At 45.0% G+C, this 25,704-nt stretch overlaps 1 protein-coding gene and 1 long non-coding RNA gene across 4 annotated transcripts in view; one reads left to right on the top strand and one right to left on the bottom strand.

Moving 5' to 3' along the window:
- The window catches only part of LOC137301032 (uncharacterized), a 34,886-nt gene extending 17,227 nt beyond the window's left edge, over positions 1–17,659 (bottom strand). The window contains exons 1-3 of one of the 2 annotated variants that reach the window (XR_010958217.1): positions 17,609–17,651; positions 17,303–17,385; positions 10,544–10,688 (exon numbers count right to left, since the gene is read on the bottom strand). This is a non-coding gene — a long non-coding RNA (uncharacterized lncRNA). Of the gene's footprint in view, positions 1–10,543; positions 10,689–17,302 lie in introns of both variants that reach the window. The other variant, XR_010958216.1, reaches the window with a different exon arrangement.
- The window catches only part of c32h1orf127 (chromosome 32 C1orf127 homolog), an 81,602-nt gene that overhangs the window by 32,263 nt on the left and 23,635 nt on the right, over positions 1–25,704 (top strand). Inside the window, exons 1-2 of one of the 2 annotated variants that reach the window (XM_067970385.1) lie at positions 15,463–15,529; positions 19,266–19,369. In XM_067970385.1, coding sequence (XP_067826486.1) covers positions 15,483–15,529; positions 19,266–19,369 — 151 coding nt within the window. In that variant the 5' untranslated portion in view covers positions 15,463–15,482. Of the gene's footprint in view, positions 1–15,462; positions 15,530–19,265; positions 19,370–25,704 lie in introns of those variants that run through there. The other variant, XM_067970386.1, reaches the window with a different exon arrangement.

Raw genomic sequence — 25,704 nt, 5'->3', positions numbered from 1 at the left:
GAAAAAGATAGCTGTGGAGAAATGGTGCTCTCAATGTAGAGTCCCCCAAAGTTCCACCCTTGTAGTATTTTACGCTGTTGATGTGAAATTGCTTCTTTATGACACTTAAACAGCCTAGTGGCTTAGCAAAGCAGACTTTCAGGTACCTCAGATTCCCATATCAGAGAGGGGGCAATTTGATTAAAGTGGTAACTTTGATTGACAGCTCAGGGGCCTATCCTCTGAACATGCAGCAGATTCTCTCTCTCTCTCTCTCTCTCTCTCTCGCTCTCTCTCAGACATTAGATGCTAGAATCAATCCATGCTGCTTGTAAACAAAGACAGAAACTGTTGCCTTGGGAATTAGCCAGCTTGGAAGTGGGCTTTCATTCAAAGTGCCCTATAGAATTTGAATTTTGTTATTTTTATGGAACAGAGAGTGGTAGGAAATGGATAGATCTTACTGTGAAAACTATATTCTGTTCAGTCATGTATTTTATATAAAGTAAACCAGTTTATTGGTTTATAATCCTTCACAGTCCAAATGACTAATGTTGGTGACTCATCTGTTCATGGAATCATTGAATCATAGAAAATTCATGGCACATAATGAGGCCATTCGGCCCATTGTGTCCTTGCCAGCCGAAAATGAGCCACCCAGCCTAATCCCACTTTCCAGCACTTGGTCCGTAGCCTTGTAGGTCACGGCACTTCAGGTGCATATTCAGGTATTTTTAAAATGAATTGAGAGGGTTTCTACCTCGACCACCCTTTCAGGCACTGAGTTCCAGACCCCTACCATCCTCTGGGTGAAACATTTTTTCCTCAGCTCCCCTCTAATCCTTCTACCAATCACTTTACTTATTGACCTTTCTGCTAAGGGAAATAGGTCCTTCTTATCCATTCTATCTAGGCCCCTCATAATTTTGTACACCTCAATTAAATCTCCCCTCTTGCTCCTCTGTTCCAACGAAAACAACCCCAGCCTATCTAATCTTTCCTCATAGCTAAAATTCTCCAGTCCTTGCAACATCCTCGTAAATCTCCTCTGTACCCCCTCTAGTGCAATTACGTCCTTCCTGGTCACATGAGAATTTTTACAGGTACACACAGGTATTGCCAATGTGAAACTAAGAGCAGAATCAGCTGTGTAACATCAATGTCTAGGAAAGTCCCCACTTTGCTTTATAAAAACAAAGGACTTGCAATATATTAAAAGAACTGCCTTCACAGCACTAAATATATCTGATGATGAATATGAAATTTAACGCAGGACAAGGGTTTCTGACTCTACCACCCTTTCAGGCATTGAGTTCCAGACCCCTAACACCCTCTGGGTGAAAAGATATCTCCTCAGCTCCCCTCTAATCCTTCTACCAATTACTTTAAATCTATGCCCCCTGGCTTTTGACCTCTCTGCTAAGGGTAATAGGTCTTTCCTATCCACTCTATCTAGACCCCTCATAATTTTATACACCTCAATTAAATCTCCCCTCAGCCTCCTCTGTTGCAACAAAAACAACCCCTGCCTATCTAATCTTTCCTCATAGCTAAAATTCTCCAGTCCTGGCAACATCCTCGTAAATCTTCTCTGTACCCTCTCTAATGCAATCACATCTTTCCTGTAACGTGGTGACCAGAACTGTACGCAGTACTCTAGCTGTGGCCTAACTAGTGTTTTATACAGTTCTAGCATAATCTACCTGCTCTTATGTTCTATGCCTCGGCTAATAAAGGAAAGTATCCCGTATGCTTTCTTAACCACCTCATCTACCTGTCCTGCTACCTTCAGGGATCTGTGGACATGCACTCCAAAGTCCCTCTGTTCCTCTACACCTCTCAGTATCTTCCCATTTACTGTGTATTCTCTTGCCTTGTTTGCCCTCCCCAAATGCATTACCTCACACTTCTCTGGATTGAATTCCATTTGCCACTTTTCTGCCCACCTGACCAGTCCATTGATATCTTCCTGCAGTCTACAGCTTTCCTCCTCACTATCAACCACACGGCCAATTTTTGTATCGTCTGCATACTTCTTAATCATGCCCCTACATTTAAATCTAAATAATTGATATATACCACAAAAGCAATGCACCTAGTACTTTTTTGTTATTCATTCATGGGATGTGGGTGTCGCTGGCAAGGCCAGCATTTATTGCCCAACCCTAATTGCCCTTGAGAAGATGGTGGTGAGCCGCCTTCTTGAACCGCTGCAGTCCGTGTGGTGAAGGTTCTCCCACAGTGCTGTTAAGTAGGGAGTTCCAGGATTTTGACCCAGCAACGATGAAGGAACGGTGATATATTTCCAAGTCGGGATGGTGTGTGACTTGGAGGGGAACGTGCAGGTGGTGTTGTTCCCATGTGCCTGCTGCTCTTGTCCTTCGAGGTGGTAGAGGTCGCGGGTTTGGGAGGTGTTGTCGTAGAAGCCTTGGCAAGTTGCTGCAGTGCATCCTGTGGATGGTACACACTGCAGCCACTGTGCGCTGGTGGTGAAGGGAGTGAATGTTTAGAGTGGTGGATGGGGTGCCAATCAAGCGGGCTGCTTTGTCCTGGATGGTGTCGAGCTTCTTAGGTGTTGTTGGAGCTGCACTCATCCAGGCAAGTGGAGAGTATTCCATCACACTCCTGACTTGTGCCTTGGAGATGGTGGAAAGGCTTTGGGGAGTCAGGAGATGAGTCACTCGCCACAGAATACCCAGCCTCTGACCTGCTCTTGTAGCCACAGTATTTATATGGCTGGTCCAGTTAAGTTTCTGGTTAATGGTGACCCCCAGAATGTTGATGGTGGGGGATTCGGCAATGGTAATGCCGTTGAATGACAAGGGGAGGTGGTTAAACTCTCTCTTGTTGGAGATGGTAATTGCCTGGCACTTGTCTGGTGCGAATGTTACTTGCCACTTATCAGCCCAAGCCTGGATGCTGTCCAGGTCTTGCTGCATGCGGGCAAGGAATGAGCCCTGCGGAACCCAACTGGAAACAGCATTCCAGTCACAAAAACACCCGTTGATCATTACCCTTTGCTTCCTGTCACTGAGCCAATTTTGGATCCAACTTGCCACTTTCCCTTGGGTCCCATGGGTTTTTACCTTCCTGACCAGTCTGCCATGTGGGACCTTGTCAAAAGCCTTGCACAATTCTGCCAACTTTAGCTCCCATTTCATTTTGCAGCATTTCAGTAGCTGGGCAGGGGAAAGTTTCCATCTAGTTTTATGCAGGCTCAATGCAAACGAGGCAGCAGACTAGTAAGCTAAGTTATGAGGAAATATTGTCCCTCTGCAAAAGACGAATCTGGGGGAGGGGTTGATAGACCTCTTTAGATTTTTACAGATAAGCAGAATTTGGATCCTGGAAAGTTTTTCTTTTCGGCATAGGATTTTCAGGGGACATGGTTTAAAATTAAGCAAGTCAAAAGAAAATAGGAGATGTAAGCAACTTTTTGGGAACAGATGAAAGAATTGTGGAACAGATTATCAGCTGGGGTGGTGGAACAGAAAGTCATGGCAGGCGTTAAAAAAAGGAATAGATGAATTCCAATCGAGAGGATTCAGGGCTATTAGTTCGAGAATCACAATAAGGAAACTGATAGGTGGTTTGGAAAGGTAGGCTCTTGAAGAAATGTCCTATGGTTTTGTAATGTTTGTGGTTACAGGTTTGAGGGATTTACTGGATTTTATATAAATACGTTCAATAGTTCACAGGAAATTGCTTAAGATTAATGTCACGAAATGGGGATTTCCAACATTCCCTTTCTTGTTTCAATAGGGAAACAGTAAGTAAAACATCGATTGAAAAGGTTATTTTAGGTTTAAGGAACAGTCTTCATTTCCCTTTGATTGAACCTTGCTGAACCTTGTGATAAATTTTACTGTAATTATTTCCTCTCTTTCAATATCTCCTAAAAGTACGTGTTCCCTCTCCTCCATATTCAGTCTATGAATATCTCTTCCTCATTCCCCTTACTCTATTTCTTCCATCCACTCCACATATTAGCAAATACTCAGTGAGAGTGGGGGTGAAACAAGAAGGGCCCAGATCAAACTGGTAAGAAAACAAATCCACTATTATCCAGCTGAATCTGCTTGTACACTCCACTGAGAGATCTGCCACAGAAATCAGAAAAATACTTTTGGCTTTGTTAGTCTGTAAATCTTGACTTTGTATGTGGAAGGAGCAAAGGACGATTAAACACGATGCTGATAATTAATGATTTTGAAAAGACAGAAAGAAAAACTGAGTGAAGAATCTCTGTCCAAAATGTTAATCTGTCCTTTCTTTTTACGATGCCAATGACGTGTGCCCTGCTTTATAAATCCCTCCAAAGCCTTGATGCATCCTACCTCTTTGTGGATAAAATACAATGTTTGCTTCTGCCCCCACCTTTTGACTCCACTCCAACAGCCTTTGACCACCCCTGCAGCATAAGTACTTGGCCAAACTCATCTAATAAGGTTAAGTGCCAATTCAGATTTTTTTCAGAAAATGTAGCAAGTTTTGTGCAGATATTGTAATACAATTCATTCAAAATCCTACACCATTTAGACTACAGTTGTTCCCAGCTCTGGCCCCATTCCTTCCCTGCTTATTTTGACCTGAAACTATGTCCCTTCCTCCCACCAAACAACCATGCCAAATTCCAAACTCCTTGCTCGCTCTGGCTTTCAACCTGACCACCCTGAGAACTCTGCTACCCACTCTCTATGTTTCCTTCAATCTATTTGTGCCCATTATTTGGAAATGAAGACATTTTTACTTTCTCATTACAGCCTTTCTGAGTTTTTTGTGACAAGAATAGAGGACGTCAAATTGTTTTTAATGCAACTAAATGACTTAATGAACAATCAGTCTGGATGACATTTCAGTGAAAGGACTAAGTAGAGACTCTGGGGGTAATTTTAACCACCCCCCTGGACGGGCGGGACAGTGGTGAGGGTGGGGGGGTTAAATTGTTAAAAATGGGAAACCCGACCCCAACCCGCCGCAAACACGCCCACTTCCGGTTTAACAGGACGGGTTGGGGGTTGGGCAAGTAACCTGCTCTCAAGAGGCGGGTTGGTAATTATAATATGTTATTGAGGGTCCATGCCTCGGATTTTGGCAACCATTTGGATTTAACGCCTCCAGCACGGGTTTGCTGGGGCTCGGGAAACCCGGCAGCTAAAGGGAAGCGAGAACTGCCGCAGCCAGCAAGTAGGTGCTTTTCCAGCACTGCTTGTGGGCCAGGAAGAGCAGGAGTGCTTCTCCCCGGCCCTCCAAGCAAACCTACTGCGATCCGCCGACACTCCCCGCAATCTGCCGACCTTCCCCAAGATCTTCAGACCCCCCGCCCGACCACGATGCGATCTCTCCCCACTACGATCCGATCTCCAAACCCTCCCCGCCACAACGATCTCTCCCTCTCTCCCTCCTTTCCAGTCCATGACTGCGGCCTTGTACAGCAGGCTTTCCCGCCCGCCAGCCAGCCAGCCTCTCAATCTGCCTGGCTGCCAGGCGGGAAATGGAGTGAAAGAAATTCTAATGAAGTCATGCCATTAAATTTGGCAGGACCTTCGCCTAACTGGTATTTCCGGATTTCCTGGCTACCAACAGGCACCCCTGCTCCCTCTCCATAAATATCGGGGCCTGTCACTGGAATTCAGGCCAATTCTTGAGATGATCTGGGGTAGGCAGGAGCAGAAATTGGCCAGGGAGTTTTCTGCCAACTCCCTGACATCTCCAGGATTTTCTCCCAGACGTGATGGTGGCCATTAAACACCTTCACCCAAATATGGGCAGATGTAGTCAAACCAGGCCGTAATCACGGTCTTTCATCATTATTGTCATAGCAACGCTGTATGCAAGGTATGCCAGCATGCTACTGGTGTCCAGAGTTGCCATGTCGGGTTGAAGGTCATTTAAATTTTAAAAGGCCTGTCTTCAGGACCTGGCGAAATTTAAACATTTGCAAAAATGTTCAGCTGGCCCACAGGCAGCTGGCCCTGCTGTTCATCTATTGCCACCTCCACTTGCTTAGTGCTTCATCTGGTGTTCTCTCCTGATTCCCCTTATCTAATTCCTGTAAAGTGAATGTAACTGAACTTGTGCTTGCAGGGTCTGGAGTGCTTGACAGGTACTGATGTGATGGGCCTATTTATTCCTCCTTAATTCAGATTGAGGAATGAATTGATGATAATGTTTTTCAGTCATGTCCTTTGACAAATTATGTCCCCGCCCTACATTAAATGGAACTTAAACTGTCAATCTTGGCTCAGAGGTAGCACTCTGAGTCAGATGGTTGTGGTTCAAGCCCCAGTTAAGAGACTTGGCTTTCAACCAGCATTTAGGCTGAAACTTCAGTGCAGTACAGAAGGAATTTTGCATTGTCGGATATGCTGTCCATCAGATGAGACTTTAAACCGAGACCCTGTCTGCCCTCTTAGGTGGATTTAAAAGATCCCGTGTCACTTTTTGAAGAAGAGTTGGGGAGTTCTTCCTGGCCAACATTTATCCCTCAACCAACATCTCTAGAACAGATTATCTGGTCTTTTATCTCATTACTGTTTGTGGGACCTTGCTCTGCATAAATTATCTGCTGTAATTGCCTACATTACAACAGTGACTGCACTTCAAAAGTACTTCATTGGCTGTGAAACACTTTGGGATGTCCTGAGGATGTGACAGGTGCTATGTAAATCCAAGTTCTTTCTTTAGCCTGTTCACTTTTGCAAATATAGAGCTCATCCTGAATAATCCTGATTGTATACACAACCACCATAATGGTTTCAGAAAGGTAAACAACCAGAATCTGTATTGGAAAAAAAATCTTGGCTGCTTGTGGACAGGAAATTCAGAACAAATTAGTATTCCAAAGGAGATGTGACCCAGTTCAGGATGAATTCTCGTACTGTGTACGAATAACACTGATTTGCAACTTGCGACTGGAGGCAATCCACATTTGAATGGAATTTATACAAAAAAACATTAGTAAACAGATTTGCTTCCAACATGTTTTCTCTTGAAAGAAGGGTATGACTGCGGCAAAATCACATACTGTGATGTTATACCACTTTAAATTGCTTCTGGAAATTACTGCAAGTTTCTTTATGCTTAAACATCAGAAGACATATAAACCGACATGGCAGTATCAAAATAGTCCAATAATAAGCTACAGACTGTTTTGTGTCTGTACTTTGTTCTTTGGGAGGGAGGAGCGATAAGGAAGGAGAGTGTGTTTTAATCTGATAAAAGTCTTTAACAACATATAAGGTTGAGCTTTGTGCTTAGTTGGCTTGCTTCCTAAAAATAAAGCACGTTTACTTTCTGGCTTACGAAGCTTGTTTCAAAGTGCAATCTTCAGCATTTTCTGTTATTCATAACACATTTAGTAGAATTCTAGCATGTACAGCAGAATTGTTTCATAAGCTGGTAGATTGCTCAAAGCAGAACCTGCGGCAGGGTAGGGCGTGAGTAACAGCTGATGCAGGGATTGAGTGTGGTTGGTTTCCATTTGTCTGGCAGTTGCGGCAGGCAGAGACATTCTGGAGGCTGAGAATGTTTTTTTTTTAATTTGTTCATGGGATGTGTGCGTCGCTGGCACGGCCAGCATTTATTGCCCCTCCCTAATTGCCCTTGAGAAGGTGGTGGTGAGCCGCCTTCTTGAATCGCTGCAGTCCATGTGATGAAGGTTCTCCCACAGTGCTGTTAGGAAGGGAGTTCCAGGATTTTGACCCAGCGACGATGAAGGAATGGCGATATATTTCCAAGTTGGGATGGTGTGTGACTTGGAGGGGAACGTGCAGGTGGTGTTGTTCCCATGTGCCTGCTGCCCTTGTCCTTCTAGGTGGTAGAGGTCACGGGTTTGGGAGGTGCTGTCGAAGAAGCCTTGGTGAGTTGCTGCAGTGCATCCTGTGGATGGTACATACTGCAGCCACAGTGCGCCGGTGATGAAGGGAGTGAATGTTTAGGGTGGTGGATGGGGTGCCATTCAAGTGGGCTGCTTTGTCCTGGATGGTGTCAAGCTTCTTGAGTGTTGTTGGAGCTGCACTTATCCAGGCAAGTGGGAGAGTATTCCATCACACTCCTGACTTATGCCTTGTAGATGGTGGAAAGGCTTTGGGGAGTCGGGAGGTGAGTCACTCACTGCAGAATACCCAGCCTCTGACCTGTTCTTGTAGCCACGGTATTTATATGGCTGGTCCAGTTAAGTTTCTGGTCAATGGTGACCCCCAGGATGTTGATGGTGGGGGATTCGGTGATGGTAATGCCGTTGAATATCAAAGGGAGGTGGTTAAACCCACTCTTGCTGGAGATGGTCATTGCCTGGCACTGGTCTGGCGTGAATGTTACTTGCCACTTATCAGCCCAAGCCTGGATGTTGTCCAGGTCTTGCTGCATGCGGGCATGGACTGCTTCATTATCTGAGGGGTTGCGAATGGAACTTTCCCGATAGCCCTGCAAATTTTTCCTTTAAGTATACTTTCAATACCCTTTTGAAAGTTACTATTGAATCTGATTCCGTCACCCTTTCAGGCATTGCATTCCAGATCATAACAACTCCTGAAATATTTCCTTAAATTTCTTGTGCATAACATTATAATATCCAATCAATCAAAAGACTTGAATTTATATAGCGCCTTTCACAACCTCAGGATGTCCCAAAGCCAAGGAAGTACTTCTGAAGCGCAGTCCCTGTTGTAATGTGGGAAATCCCACAACTAATTTGCACACAGCAAGTTCCCTAACTGCAATGTGAAAATGACCAGATAATCTCTTTTAGTGATGTTGGTTGAGGGATAAATATTGGCCAGGCACCTGGAGAACTCCCCTGCTCTTCTTTGAAATAGTGCCATGGGATCTTCAACGTCCACCTGCAGTCTTTAACGTTTAACATCTCATCCGAAAGACAGCACCTCTGGCAATGCAGCACTCCCTCAGTATTGGACTGGAGTGTCAGCCTAGATTTTGTGCTCAAGTCCCTAGTGTGGGATTTGAACCCACAACCTTCTGACTCAGAGGCGAGAGCACACCCACTGACGCTCAGCTAACACACGACATACACCTCAAACACCCATACATATTTTTTAAAATTTTGGTTTGTGTCACTGTGAGGAGTTAACATTGTGGAAAACAACAATGAGACAAGGATTGACATGGTTCCAAATCTATTGCTCAATTTTAATGGACCCAGTTTGCACCAATTTTCAAAGTTAATTCAACAGCCGATCACGAATGCAGCTGCGTTTCTTGGAAAATCTTTGTGTTCTCATTGTGCGACTTAAAAATACTCAAACTGAATGACATACAAACTAATGATGAAACGGTGTTGAAAATAATTGCCTACATTTGTAAAAGTGCGTTAGTTATATAAGAATATAAGAAATAGGAGCAGGAGTAAGCCATACAGCCCCTCGAGCCTGCTCTGCCAACCAATAAAATCATGGCTGATCTTCGACCTCAACTCCACTTTCCCGCCAGATCTCCATACCACTTGATTCCCTTTGAGTCCAAAAATCTATCGATCTCAGTCTTGAATGTAATCAACGACTGAGCATCCACAGCCCTCTGGGGTAGAGAATTCCAAAGATTCACAACCCTCTGAGTGAAGAAATTTCTCCTCATCTCAAACCTAAATGGCCGACCCCTTTTCCTGAGACTATGACCTCTGGTGCTAGACTCTCCAGCCAGGGGAAACAGCCTCTCAGCATCCACCCTGTCAAGCTCTTTCAGAATCTTATATGTTTCATTGAGATCACCTCTCATTCTTCTAAACTCCAGAGAATATAGGCTCATTCTACTCAATCTCTCCTCATAGGACATCCCTCTCATCCCAGGAATCAATCTAGTGAACCTTCATTGAACTGCCTCTAAGGCAAGTATATTCTTCATTAGGTAAGGAGACCAAAACTGTACACAATACTCCAGGTGTGGTCTCACCAAAGCCCTGTACAATTGCAGCAAGATTTCCTTTCTCTTGTACTCCAACCCCCTTGCAATAAAGGCCAACATACCATTTGCCTTCCTAATTGCTTGCTGTATCACCAAGTTAACTTCCTGTGTTTCGTATACAAGGACACCCAAATCCCTCCGAACACCAACATTTAATAGTTTCTCACCATTTAAAAAATATTCTATTTTTCTATTCCTACCAAAGTGAATAACCTCACATTTCCCCACATTATACTCCATCTGCCACCTTCTAGCCTACGCACTTACCCTATCTATAATCCCTTTGTAGATTTAGATAATAAAGGACACACCCAGAGCAATAGGATAGTACTGCAGTGACAACTAGTGGTAAGTCATATGCACATAGAACCAATACAAACACTGCATGCAACCCAGCCCCAAGCAAAGAGCTAACTTAGCCTGAATTAAAAATACACCGACTTACATTTAGTGTTGATAAATATTCAAATATAAATGCTGATATTTATTTTTAATATCAATCTCAATTGTCCCAAAACAATATTTGCATTTACACCGATTTAAAATCTCAAACGCCTCAGTGCATCAATGTTACTGAGGCTGAATACAGCAAAACATAAAATGCAGAAAAATAGTTTCCCCTCAGAAACCTCTCAGAACTTACCCCTCAGAAGTTTCACACCAAGGTTTTTGCTGTTGCATCGAAATAGGATAGATCACAGTGTTCACTGCAGTGCATTCGGACTGTGCTTCAGTGAGGATTCACTTGCTCGTTTAGAAAACCAGCCCAGCTCACAGGAAGCCAAACCCTCAGAAAACAGAAACGGCAGCTGTTACTTTGAGGTGCTATTTTCAAGGCGCTGTAAAAATGCAGGAGCACAGAAAAGATTGTGGCACATTTATGTCGGGTGTGATCATTTTCTTTTTTGCTCAACTTGCAAGGGCTCGTCTTGGGGTCAGGAGACTTAGCTCGCCATTAAAAATCTCTGCCCTCTGCCACTTTTACTGCAGAGTGGTGGAAGCACCAGCCTGATTCAGGGGGAAAGCCCCTTTTAATATTCAAACCAGGGTCCTATGATATACATAGGATTGCCATTTTAGGATCGATCAGCTTGGAGCCTGTGCCATGCACTCTCCGACCAGTTTTACTGGCAATACAGCAAAAGAGTCCCCGTAAAGGTAAGCTTTAAATTATATTTGCGGGGCCAGCAGGAGCAGAAATGCTCCTCCGGATCTCACAAAAGTAATCTGGGCGCCTGGCTCCCCCGCTCCAAGATCCAAGATCGCGACACAACCCCCCCGCCCCACCCTGCGCTGGACGTACCTTGCTGACGGCCTGGTGACCTTTGGACCATCCAATATTAGGCCGGCCTTAATCCAGCAAGCTGCATTGGGATGTACATTATGCCGGGCAGCTCACGGTTCCTCGGAGGCCAGAATGAACCGCAGTAAGAACGAGGCCATGTTCTTTGGCAGGTGGGAGACCCGATCCTTTGTTCCCTTCACCGTCAGGTCCGACTACCTTAAGGTGCTAGGGATGTGGCTTTGGGGGGCCCCAGGCCTGCACCAAGAACTGGGAGGAACAAGTTGCCAAGGCCAAACAGAAGCTTCGTACATGGGGGTGCGCGGGGGTTGGGGGGGGTGACGTTCCCTCTCCATTGCCGGCAGAAACTGGTGATAAGGTTTTGAGGTGCTCGCAGTGCTGCTTTACCCAGGTCTGGCCATTCCCCGCCACTCCACCGCCACAGTCATCCAGACAATTTGTCTGGATGTCCAACATGGACCGCGTCCACAGGGACACCAGACAAAGGGGGGAAGAGGGTCCCCAACTTCACCCTGATCCTGATGGCCACCTTTGTGTGTGGTTGCCTCAGGATGGGTGTAGAACTCCAGTAAGCAAACACCAAGTGTCACTACGTGCTGAGTTTCTACCTGTCCATCCCACTGAGAAGGTTGGGTCTGACCGCGCTGGCCAAGCAGACGCAGGACGTCCCGTCCAGCTGGACCATCCCCCATCACCTGTCCCAGGTGGAGAAGTTCCTGAAGAGGAACCCTTTCGACCACCTGGCAATCAGACAGTGGTCCTGCAGGGAAAGGAGAGGATGGATCTGATAAGACTGTTCCCCGACCAGACAGTTGAAGCCATTTGACAGAATGTCTCGTCGCTGGAACTGACCAACAGGCACCAGTATATAGCCTGGATGGTGATGAGAAGGGCCCTCCCAGTGCAGTCTTTCCTGCACGCACAGCATCTCAGCGCCACCGCGAGCTGCCCTCGAGGATGCAAAGGGGATGAGACCGTCTTCCACCTCCTGATGGGCTGCCCCTTTGCACTGAAGGTGTGGAGAGAGATGTGTTGATATCTGTCCCGGTTCATTCCCAACAGTTCGGTAACACAGGACGCTGTGCTCTACGGGTTGTTCCCTGGGACGCACACCGAGATAGATATCTAATACTGCTGGAAGACCATCAGCTCGGTGAAGGAGGCTCATTGGTCTGTCTGAAACCTGCTGGCCTTCCAGCTGAAAGAGCTGTCCACGACCGAGTGTTGCCGACTGGTTCACTCCAAGGTCCAGGAATACGTGCTGCGGGACGCACTGAAGCAAGGTGCGGCCTACGTAAAGGCTCTATGGGGAAAGGCCACCGTCTTTGTATTGTACACCATGTATCATAAGAAATATACTGTGCTTAAATTGTAATTTTGGGATCATATTGTGTATGACCTGTATTGTATTGTTTTGAATTGTATTGCTTTGGAATTGTGATATTTACATTGAATTGTGTGTATCCTTAAATTCTATGAAATAAAGTATATTTTGAAATTTAAAAAAAAGTTCGCTGGTTCCTTTTAACAGAGGTAGGTTTTAAGGAGCGCCTTAGAGAAGCGGAGAGGTTTAGGGAGGAAAGTTCAGAGATTTGGCCCTAGACACAGCCACCAATAGTGGGGCGAAGGAATTCGGGGATGCACAAGAGACCAGAATTGGAGGAACGCAGAGATCTCAGAGGGTTGTAGGGCTGGAGGAGGTTATAGAGATAGAGAGGGGTGAGGCTGTGGAGGGATTTGAACACAATTTGAGACCTTGGTAGATCGGGAGCCAATGTAGGTCAACGAGCACAGGGGTGACGGGTGAATGGGATTTGGTGTGAGTTAGGATATGGGCAGCAGAGTTTTGGATGAACTCAAGTTTATGGAGGGTGGAAGATGGGAGGCAGGCCAGGAAAACATTGGAATAATTGAGACCGATGACCTGGGCCACTGCAGGAAATGTACTTGAAGAATCAGGAAATTCTTCTTCACACACAGAATGATCAACTTGTGGAATAAACTTCCAGATAGAGCAGTGACAGCAAAAACCCTGGAATCATTTAAGAAACAATTAGATTCTACAATGGGGGGAGCTTAAGATCTCTGTGCAAGTGGCCAGAATTAACCCCACCCAGAACCTGGGACACTAATATTACTACATGCGATGGAATGGGTGGTCACCATAACCTAGTGCAGAACAAATATCTCTTTTACCAACGAATAAACAAACAGGGCTGGCTGCTGTCGCTGTGCTGCAATTCAAAGTGACAGCAGGATGAGGGAGGAGGACAAGGAATCACACAGGGGGATCAATTGTAAATGAAACAACAAAAACTCCCTGTGTGGCCTAACTAATCCAAAAGGCCCCAGGGGCTGCATTGAGTACATTTCCTGCAGTGGCCCAGGATATCAATACATTCAGCACACAGGTGAGCACTACGCAACAGTGGATTTGGGAAGGTGCATCCTACACAACAGCACAATACAGAGTGGCTGCTGGATAACAGCACGAAACGCAGGGTACTCACAAGGCAACAGAAAAGGCATCTGCACGAAAAGTGGACGGTTGTCAGTTATGCAATGAGTGCTGATGCACAGCTGTGTGCACCATTATCAGCTACAGCCTTTGATTGTGTGTTGGCTACTGCATTTGCAAACCCGTTAAAGTGAATATGATGCCTACAAATGGGAGAATATCTGCACATTGTATGTATGCATAGTTCACACAGCAGTTAGATGTTGCAGGCAAGGTTTGTCAGACATTGCATTCATGCACAATAGGCACTGCAATCAACTTTCAGCAAAGTTTCAGCCTTCCCTGCTCCTCCTCAGCCAGAATAATATAGTGCTGGGTTTAATAAAATTTAAAGTGGATACAACTTTTAGCTATGGTGCAGTGGTAGCAATCTCACTTCTGTATCAGAAGGCTGTGGGTTCAAGTCCCACTCCAGGGAGTTGAGTATATAATTTAGACTGAGACTCCAGTGCTGTACTGTTGGAGGTGCCATCTTTTAGATGAGATGTTAAACCGAGGCCCCGTCTGCCCTCTCAGGTGGACATAAAAGATCCCATGGCACTATTTTGAAGAAGAGCAGGGGAGTTCTCTCTGGTGTCCTGGCCAATATTTATCCCTTAACCAACACCATTAAAACAGATTATCTGGTCATTATCACATTGCTGTTTGTGGGACCTTGCTGTGTGCAAATTGGCTGCAGCGTTTCCTACATTACAACAGTGACGACACTTCCAAGTATTTCATTGGCTGTAAAGCGCTTTGGGACATCCTGAGGTCATAAAAGGCGCTGTATAAATGCAAGTCTTTCTTTTTTCTTTATGTCAGACATTGTATGGGACAGATTCTGCATTGACATGTACATTGATAATGCATGGTTGTGTACATCAGACATGGTACAAATTACCCTTATGGGCAAATTCATTGTACAGTGGGCAGTTGGGAATGATGTACCCAGGAATCTGATGCCTCTTCATTGTGCAGTGCCTCTGAATTGGTTCTGCTTAATGGTGGATCAACATGATACTGGGATCAGTTCAAAGAGCAGGATTTGCAGCCAGTACAGGTAGAACTTGTGCCAATTTTGAATACAATCTAACCTCCAATTACCTCAGTATGACGTGGTATAACTGCAGATCAGGGAACGTTAGGTGTGAGATTTATAACCAAAAAGAGTGAGACCGATTGCAAACCCAATAACACAAACAAGAGCTGTGACCATTTTTAAGGGACTATGTGAAAATATTCCATGAAGGTTCTCCTGATATCCCCCCATAATTCTGGTAAGAGACCGATGGAACCCCCATATAAACGGCAGAGACTTGGCATACCCGGTTACGCTGGGTCACTGTTCTTTTTGGGGGGGTTCCGCTGGTTTCCCATCGGAGTGACCGTGGGGAGACTGGGAAAATCCCAACGGAATATCAGGGTCTACATTTTTAAAGCCTAATCAATGAGATTTGACTGGTCAGTTTAACTGTTGTGTGTGTGTGTGTCTGTGTGTGTGTGTCTGTGTGTTGGGGGGGGGGGGGGTGCAGGTGCTGCAGCTGTTCTGTATTCCTCTAAAAGGGCTCTGAATGTCACATTGTGGTAGCAATTCATCAGAGTTATGCAGAGTCCCCTATGTTTCCTGTGACATTTTGCACCCTGAAATCAGTGGGCACTCAAGTAACACTTGATTTACTGCTGTTACCCAGACAATTAGCTGTGAATGTGTTTGGTCCGCCTTTCCTGCTTTGATGTGATGCTTAATAAATATCATCCAGAATTCTGCTGGAGGCCAGGATGAGAGGCTTCATTCACAGGATGCATCACTCAGTAATATTAACCTGGTAAGTGTACTCGTGCTTCATGATTTTTGTTTTAGTTTGAAGCTTCACTGACAGGCACTTATATCAATGCTTCATTCTGAAAACTGGAAGTGTTAAAAGAAAACTTACTCTGAACAGCATATTAAGTCGCAGACAGTGATCTTTTATTCAATATAATTCTAAAAAGCTACATAGGTGACAAACATTAAACATATCGGTACTGAATGGAAATTTTCTTCCTGGGACTTCAGTGAAATCCTTTTCTGTTAATGTCTATATGGCTGATTTTCCCTAGAACACAAACGACACTGGCTGTGAATTTGGAACAGTGCTGTGAGAATGTTACAATTGATTAAATTTAGTTTTGAATTATTTTTCACTAATATTTTAAATATTGAACCTGCAAGGTCCTGATAATCTATCCCAAGCCCAATTAAGGCTCAGTAATATTTGGAATCACCTTCATCTAAAGCAACTGCTTCCTCATAGCCGCTCTGAAGTGTTTCTTTTTCAGAGAAAGGATTTATTTTAGGTTGTTTCTTTTAACTAAGGAATTATTGAACTTCCAGAAGAGAAAAAGGGGAAGGGAATAAGTCTTAACTTTCTTTTTACAAGGATTTTTTTGGGGGTATGTTTCCCCCTCTGTAATTTTTATTCCCTTTCCTTGTGTCCTTGGTCTGACAGCACTAAGAGGATGGGCACACAATCTTCTCCCTGGCCGTGAATGTGCCCTGCAGTTGGCCATCAGGAGGCACTAGTGACTGCCTGGGTCGGACTCTCCCTCTGATATTCCCTCCGCCTTGCTGTGAGATATCACAGCCTCCATTTGACACCACCCTGTTCCGATGAGGCGCCTCAGATGTGGAGCTAAGCAGAGTGGAACTTGTACCTGTGTTCAGGCCTGCTCTGTGGGTTTGTATGGCACTTTCCTCCTTCAGTTCTCCCTGGGCAACACATCATGGCAATCTCTCTGGTTGCTGTGTGTAACGACTATCTTTTTGAATATATTTATGTTGTTACTTCACCTAGCAGTCAGAAGAGTTCATCCCCCTACTATGAATTATTCTGCTGAGTGAGTGGGTGTTCTCCCAGGCCTCCAGCTCAGCCAGTGCCTGTCTGGAGTGGACCAAAAAGAGATAGGTGAGTATTCCTGGGGTGGCTCTCCCGGCTTGTGGGGAAGCTGGCCCCTGGTGAGTACCAGTACACAGTGACATTGCTGAGATCGGGAACTCAGTGAGAGGGGTGCTGATGGCCTTGAAGAAACAATGTCCTACCACTCTGTGGCATTCTGCCTCAGTGTCCCAACACACTGTAAAATATGTTGGTTAATTCTTGCTGCTATACAACAGTGCGTGCGATTAAATTCTGTCGTACCTTGTATACAGCTGAAAACCAGAACCAAATTGAACAAACAAAATTCAAGTCCTACATTTGAAAATGGTGAAATTATTCCATTCTATATTGACAGTGGTTTTTGTCTATCTGGAACGAGTTAAACACAGAGCTGCCTGTTGTGTAAACCCTGGCTACCAGCAGATTTCAGTGAGTGTGGTTACATCGTTGATATTAATCTGTCTCTCCAGCTTTCCTAGCTAACGGGTATAACCAGTCTCATTGGAAATCCCCTTCCTTTTCTGGCCATTTTAAAATTGAGAGGAAATGGTGAGGAAAATAAATTTAAAAATAGCTGCACACATGTCAACCTGCTGTACACAGACTTTAATAAAAAGATTCCGTTAGATTTTAAAATGGCTACACAGAAATGCAGTTTAAAACTGGAGATGTTAAACTTACTGAAACAGAGGCTGTTTGCTGTGGGACACAAGGTGGAAAGCAAATCCATGTGTTCTTGCGGCTTCAGATGTGTCTCATTACCACTGGTTGAGAGATTTCACAATGACAATGTGGGATTAGGAACATTCTGGCTGTGTTTCTCAGTATAGTGAGTCAGTCAGAGGACAGACATGCTGACGTTGTTAAGAATTTTCTTTTATCGCAGTCCAGCGTCTAGACTAACCACAGAAACACGCTTTCGGCGACAAATTCTGGCATTTACTGTAAGGGAAACTGAGTAAAGTAAATGGAAGGTGCAAATCGTACCTGGCTGAGATTTTGACAGATTGAAAGCTATCAGGAGGTAAAGTTGTCAGCTCTGTATCACTGGTCACAGGAAAAAAACAACACTGCCTGTGTGTGCTTTGAACATGTGTGTGGGCGTCATTTAAAGCTGAAAACAGCTGAATTTTGTAAAGGTTATCAATGCCTCTGGGATCAATTGCCTTTGTTTTATTTTTCCTTTGGGGGTCCTGAAGAGGCTCGCAGCCGAATCCATGCCTGCTCTCAGCAGGCGAAGGTCCCACAGGGTCTATCAGGGAGAGCTGCACCGAATTTCTGGGTAGCCCAGGAATGCCTCCCAGTTCCGACTCAGCCCCTGCCTAAGAAATGCCTTCCCCGTCCTGGAGTACAATTTCTAAACCTGCAGATCCAGGTTCTGCCCCAAATCATGGACCCCTCCGCTGGAATCACATCCTAGTTCTGCCCCCTTGGTTGGAGGAATTTTCATCCCAGTGTAATTTTCCCTGAGCAAACGCTCCTTCACAATACTCCTGTCAGATTTACAGTATGAAGGTAACTTACTCTCACTCCAGTGCTGTAACTGGGCTCAGTGTTTAAATCTATGAGGGTGCACTAAGTTGAGCTGCCCTGTTTATACACGAGTCTCCACCACTGTATCGTACACTATTTTGTGTTCCCCACGAACAAAACAACAACATCTTACATTTATATGTCAGTGGGGTTAGCGAGAGAGTTCCAGAGTGTGGAGCGAAGATGTCGGAGGCTGTACCACTGGAAGTTTGAGTGGAGTGGGGAGGGTGGGAAGGAGATGAAACAGCAGAGGACCTGTGCTGACAAGTACAATGGGTGGAGATGGCAGCTGTTTGAAGGGCCAAAGACATGAAGGGATTTGTAAACCAGCACGTCAATTTTGAATTCACTGCATTGGGGGAAATGAAAGCGGTGGAGGTTGGCAAGGATGTGGTGATAGAGGTGTGGGACTCCTCCCATCGCCAATAATTACATAATAATTACATTTATTATCAGAGTCCCCAAAATAAATATCTATGCCCTCTTTTAATGAGCCTATTGACGTCAAAAAGAGTAGGGTTAATACAACAACAACAATGCTTTTATATAGCGCCTTTAATGTAATAAAACATCCCAAGGAGCGTTATCAGTCAAAATTTGACACTGAGCCACATAAGGAGGTATTAGGACAGGCGTCCAAAAGCTTGGTCAAAGAGCTAGATTTTAAGGAGCATCTTAAAGGAGAACGAGGTGGAGAAGTTTAGAGAGAGAATTCAAGAGCTTAGACAGCAGGGGGCACGGCTGCCATTGGTGGGGTGGAAATCGGGGATATGCAAGAGGCCAGAATTGGAGAAACGCTAGAGTTCCCGGAGGGTTGTAGGGCTGGAACAGGTTATAGAGATAGGGAGGGGTGAGGCCATGGAGGAATTTGAAATCAAGGATGAGAATTTTAAAATTGGTGGACCAGGAGCCAATGTAGGTCGTCGAGCACAGGGATGATGGGTGAATGGGACTTGACGCAAGTTAGGATATGGGCAGCAGAGTTTTGGATGAGCTCAAGCTTACGGAGGGTGGAAGAAAAAGACAACCAGCAATCAGTATTGTGCACAATGTGCTTGCCCTTGAACTGACCTTATTCCAACAAGCTAACTTTTAAAATCTTTTTGTCTAGGGTTTCAGGTCTATTGATCAGTCTGCTGGCATCTCCAGCTCAAGGCCTGCCCATCGACCCACAAAGGAGAGACAGGCCTTCGCAAGTAACAGAGAATACTACAGGTAAATCTCTTTTCCTTGACCTGTGGGAAAGTTCATCCTAATGTTTGTAGTTCTGGTGCACTTCTGGATTTAATAATTCTCAGCTTTGTTTTCAAATCCCTCCATGGTCTCACCCCTCCCTCCTCCAACCCTCCAACCCTCTGAGATCTCTGCGCTCCTCCAATTTGGTCTCTTGCGCATCCCCTATTTTCATCGCTCCACTATTAGCGGCCGTGCCTTCAGCTGCCTAGGCCCTAAGCTCTGGAATTCCCTCCCTAAATCTCAGCAACTCTCTATCTCTCTCTCTTCTTTTAAGATGCTCCTTAAAACCAAGCTTTTGTTCACCTGTCCTCATATCTCCTTATATGGCACGGCATCAAATTTTGTTTGATAATTGTTCCTCTGAAGCGCCTTGGGATGTTTTACTACGTTAAAGGCGCTATATAAATGCAAGTTGTTGTTGTTGTTGTTGTTGTTGTGTCACAGCCATCTGTTCTACCGAACACTTCTTGGGTGCCTGCTGTGGTGGTGGGGGGGGGGAGTGGGACTTTGTCACTCGCCAGACAGGCTGTAGATTCAGCATCATGTCGAAATTGGCCCCTTTCTAAGAGGGCTGACTTCACTGCATCTGAAATTTCATCCCAGACTTGGTCCAGGCCATGATCCCGGTCCCCTGTGGGCCCCACATTCCACTCCACTGTACTGAACCCCGGTATCTTGCTGACATCCACTTTGTTCGGGGCACAGGAGGTGTGAGCAGCAGGATTTCTGGCAGATGACGCCATCTCCCACCGGTGTTGCTTCCTTTCCCTACGTCAGGCTGCCTGCTCCCCATCCTCCTGAGGAAATTCCCTGAAGGTGGAAACCAGGCGTTTCCAGGTCTCTCCCCATTTCCCACCCCTGCCTGCCCTTAACCGCCTGGACCACCCCAAGTCTGATCCCAGACCCCAAGGAAATTTGAGGCCCTGAGACAAAAACAGAAAATGCTAGAAACATACGGCATCTGTGGAGAGAACAGACAAATGATCAGAAAATTGTGGGGAGTGCAATTCTGAATTTCTGATATGCAGTCGTAGTGAATAAGGCTCCCACTGGTGGCGTGATTGATAAATTACCTCTTGTTTACTCACGGCAGGAAGCAGCATTGGCTTCCGTTTCACACCGATCACAATCGCTGTGAAGTAAGGATAAAGCTTCAAATATGTGCCTATATACCCATTAGTAAATTGACAGAGCACCGCTGAATGTGCCTCCCATTACCAGTGCACTTGTTCCTGTAGTTACCAGGCAATGTGACTCAATTGCTTGACAATAATCATTGACCTAATGTGGCCATATGTTTTTATAATATAAAAACAGAAAATGCTGGAGAAGCTCAGCAAGTGAGGCAGCGTCTGTGGGGAAAGAAACAGGGTTAATGTTTCAGGTCAAAGACCTTTCATCAGAGCTGGAAGATGTTAAAAAGGTAAAGTTTTTAAGCAAGTACAGAGCCAGGGAAAGGGGGGAGATCCAATACCTGCCACTTCACCTCTTCCCTTCCCACCGTCCAGGGCCCCAAACACTCCTTCCAGGTGAAACAGCGGTTTACTTGTATTTCTTTCAATTTAGAATACTGTATTCGCTGCTCACAATGCGGTCTCCTCTACATTGGGGACACCAAACGCAGATTGGGTGATCGCTTTGCTGATCTCCTCCGCTCTGTCCCAGTGTGACCCTGACCTGCCAGTTGCTTGCCATTTTAATTCCTCATCCCACTCCCACTCTGACCTCTCTGTCTTTGGCCTCTTACACTGTTCCAATGAGACTCAACGTAAGCTCGAGGAACAGCACCTCATCTTTCGTTTAGGCACTTTACAACCTCCCGGACTAAACATTGATTTCAATAACTTCAGATCATAATCACTGCTCCCATTTTTTCGGTCAGCAGGTGCTGGTAATGGTTCTGCTGTTGCCATTTACAGCTACTCCTGACCATTATTTTGTTTCTTAACCTGTCCCATTACCACCTTCCTTGACTTGCACTATCGTCCCATTTAATCACTCCTGCCCTCTACCCTATCACAGACCTTCCCTTTTGTTCTTCCCTCCCTCCCCCCTCTTTCCCTGGCTCTTTCCCTCGCTTAAAAACTTTAACTCTTTAACATCTTCCAGTTCTGATGAAAGGTCTTTGACCTGAAACGTTAACCTTGTTTCTTTCTCCACAGATGCTGCCTGACTTGCTGAGCTTCTCCAGCATTTTCTGTTTTTATTTCAGATTTCCAGCATCCGCAGTATTTTGCTTTTGATTGTATGTTTTTATATATCAGCGGAAACAGGACATGGTTTTGTGAGAGGAAAATCATGTCTCACGAATTTGATTGAGTTTTTTGAAGGGGTAACCAAGAAGATAGATGAGGGCTGTGCAGTAGACGTGGTCTACATGGACTTTAGCAAAGCCTTTGACAAGGTACCGCATGGTAGGTTGTTACATAAGGTTAAATCTCACGGGATCCAAGGTGAGGTAGCCAATTGGATACAAAATTGGATTGACGACAGAAGACAGAGGGTGGTTGTAGAGGGTTGTTTTTCAAACTGGAGGCCTGTGACCAGCGGTGTGCCTCAGGGATCGGTGCTGTGTCCGCTGTTATTTGTTATTTATATTAATGATTTGGATGAGAATTTAGGAGGCATGGTTAGTAAGTTTGCAGATGACACCAAGATTGGTGGCATTGTGGACAGTGAAGAAGGTTATCTAGGATTGCAACGGGATCTTGATAAATTGGGCCAGTGGGCCGATGAATGGCAGATGGAGTTTAATTTAGATAAATGTGAGGTGATGCATTTTGGTAGATCGAATCGGGCCAGGACCTACTCCGTTAATGGTAGGGCGTTGGGGAGAGTTATAGAACAAAGAGATCTAGGAGTACAGGTTCATAGCTCCTTGAAAGTGGAGTCACAGGTGGATAGGGTGGTGAAGAAGGCATTCAGCATACTTGGTTTCATTGGTCAGAACATTGAATACAGGAGTTGGGATGTCTTGTTGAAGTTGTACAAGACATTAGTAAGGCCACACTTGGAATACTGTGTACAGTTCTGGTCACCCTATTATAGAAAGGATATTATTAAACTAGAAAGAGTGCAGAAAAGATTTACTAGGATGCTACCGGGACTTGATGGTTTGACTTATAGGGAGAGGTTGGATAGACTGAGACTTTTTTCCCTGGAGAGTAGGAGGTTTAGGGGTGATCTTATAGAAGTCTATAAAATAATGAGGGGCATAGATAAAGTAGATAGTTAAAATCTTTTCCCAAAGGTAGGGGAGTCTATAACGAGGGGGCATAGATTTAAGGTGAGAGGGGAGAGATACAAAAGGGTCCAGAGGGGCAATTTTTTCACTCAAAGGGTGGTGAGTGTCTGGAACGAGCTGCCAGAGGCAGTAGTAGAGGCAGGTACAATTTTGTCTTTTAAAAAGCATTTGGACAGTTACATGGGTAAGATGGGTATAGAGGGATATGGGCCAAGTGCAGGCAATTGGGACTAGCTTAGTGGTATAAACTGGGCAACATGGACATGTTGGGCCGAAGGGCCTGTTTCCATGTTGTAAACTTCTATGATTCTATGATTAAATTCAGATTAAAACATGGACAAGGTGTCGTCTGTGGCTTTTGTGACTGATGTATCCCTCTTCCCTGTCCCATCCGATTTATTTGTGGCAAAAGATGGAAATAACTGCAGGGAGGGAGACTTTCCATCTGTTACAAGCAACAGCTTTTTATTTTTTATATAGGCCGCCTGCTTCACCAGTTGGTAACAATTATGATGTAGTGCACACAGCTGTGGTACCGCTAGCATCCTACAGATGGTGCTGTTGCGAGCGCTGGCTTTCAATCAATAGGTCTGCAGCGTCCTCCGTTGGCATTTAGTGGTACTACAGTTAATTGTAATAAAATTCACACAGCTGTAGTACAAAAATATTCCTACAGATGGTGCAGTGACAAGTGATGGCTTTTAATTTTAATCGGTCTGTAGCGTCATCATGTGGTAATTTGTGGAATTGCAATTAATTATATTAAAATCCGCACCGCTGCAATACCAAAATATTCCAACAGATGGTACTCTTGCAGCGCCACTAGTTGGTATTTAGCAGTACTACAGCAATAGCGAACACTCAGTTGCAGTACCAATAAATTCCTACAGATGGTGCTGATTTGAGAAATGGCTTTTAAAATTGAATCGGCCTGCAACGTCATTTGGTATTTAATGGTACTGCAGTTGGTCATAATAAAATTCACACCGCTGCAGTACCAAAATATTCCAACAGCTGGTATTTAGTGATACTACAAAAAATTCACACAGCTGTAGAGCCAAAATATTCCTACAGATTGTAGTGTGTTTAATTTTTAGTATTGTCGTGTGTTTAATTTATATTCGAACTGCAGTATCACTAAATACCAACAGAGGACGCTGCAGACCTAATTTTTAGTAGGTCTGCAGCGTCCTCTGTTGGTATTTAGTGATACTGCAGTTCGAATATAACGCACACAGCTGTAGTACCAACATATTCCTACAGATGGTACTAATGCGCCACCAGTTGGTACTTAGCAGTATTACAGCAACAGCGAGCACCTAGTTGCAGTTCCAATAAATTCCTACAGATGGTGCGGGTGCGAGCGATGGCTTTTAAATTTTAATCGGTCTGCAGCGTCACCGGTTGGAAGGTGCAGGTACTGCTGGTCGTTAAAGTGCACTCTACTGTCGGGCTCAATAGACGACGTTAATGCAGCTGCAAACAATAAATAATGAATGAAAAATAAAATCATGATTACTAAAAATCTGACTTTTTTGTTCAGCCAGCTTTCTGATGTGTGCAGAAACCTATTTTCATGTTTAAGAATCTCTAAATCAAGCTACTGAGAAATCTAAACCCAGGATTTCTGTTTGCCCAATGTGGAGTTCACACTTTAACCCTGTCGGAACACACCCCATTTAAGTTAATCCAGAAAGCTTAGGTACAGCTTGGCCGGGCTCATGAGACCCCCAGGTCGCTGCTGGAGTTTAATTTACTGAAACTGTACAACTTACCGACAAAACACTGGTAAACTTCCCGCTGTGTGTCCACTTAGGCCCACCATACTGTTGGAGCAAAGGCTTGCAGGGGTATCTGGAGCCAATTGGGAAGAATCGTTCCCCCCCCTCCCCTGGAGAGTCAGACTGGCTGGTCAATAATGAACAGCGCTCTGGGATACTGCAGACTTGCCTGGTTCAGGTATAAGATTACCGAACCCGTCATCGAGGGTTGGTGTGATTCCAAACTACCATTACTGGGCATATCAAAGAGACCCTGCCTACCTGGCCCCCAGGAGTATGGTAACTTGCTGATTATCAGACCACTGACACGTGTTGGGCTAGGTTGGCAGGGGGTGAGCTGCATAACTCTTCATATATTGTGTGAATCTGATGCCACCCCATCCTCCTGACTCATATCGTAGCGCATAGGAACAGGAATAGGCCATTCAGCCCCTCGAGCCTCCTCCGTCATTCAATTAGGTCATGGCTGACCTGTATCTTAACTCCATTTACCCGCCTCGGTTCCGTAACCATACAGGATGCACTGCAGCAACTCGCCAAGGCTTCTTCGACAGCACCCCCCAAACCCGCGACCTCTACCACCTAGAAGGACAAGGGCAGCAGGCACATGGGAACAACACCACCTGCACGTTCCCTTTCAAGTCACACACTATCCCGACTTGGAAATATATCGCCGTTCCTTCATCGTCGCTGGGTCAAAATCCTGGAACTCCCTACCTAACAGCACTGTGGGAGAACCTTCACCACATGGACTGCAGCGGTTCAAGAAGACGGTTCAAGGGCCATTAGGGATGGGCAATAAATGCTGGCCTTGCCAGTGACGCCTACATCCCATGAATGAATTAAAAAAAACCCTTAATACCCTTACCTACCAAAAATTTATCAATCTCAGTTTTGAAATTTTCAATTGGCCCCAAGCATCCACAGCTTTTTGGGGGAGAGAGCTCCAGATTTCCACCACCCTTGAAGAAATGCTTCTTAACATCACCCCTGAATGGCTTAGTTCTAATTTTAAGGTTATGCCCCCTTGTTTTGTACTCTCCCACCAGAGGAAATAGTTTCTCTCTATCTACCCTATCAACTCCTTTGATCATCTCAGATGCCTCAATTAGATCCCCCCTCAATCTTCGACAGTCAAAGGAATACAAGCCTAGTCTATGCAATCTGTCCTCATAATTTAACCCTTTAAGCCCCAGATTTCCACTACCCTTTGTGTGACAAAGTGCTTCCTAACATAACCCCTGCATGGCCTAGCTCTGATTTGAAGGTTATGCCCCCTTACAGTGAAT

Source organism: Heptranchias perlo, chromosome 32 (genome assembly GCF_035084215.1).
Source record: "Heptranchias perlo isolate sHepPer1 chromosome 32, sHepPer1.hap1, whole genome shotgun sequence".
Lineage (NCBI taxonomy): Eukaryota > Metazoa > Chordata > Chondrichthyes > Hexanchiformes > Hexanchidae > Heptranchias > Heptranchias perlo.
The sequence above is the reverse complement of the archived record's forward strand: the minus strand, read 5'-3'. Positions and strand labels throughout refer to the sequence as shown.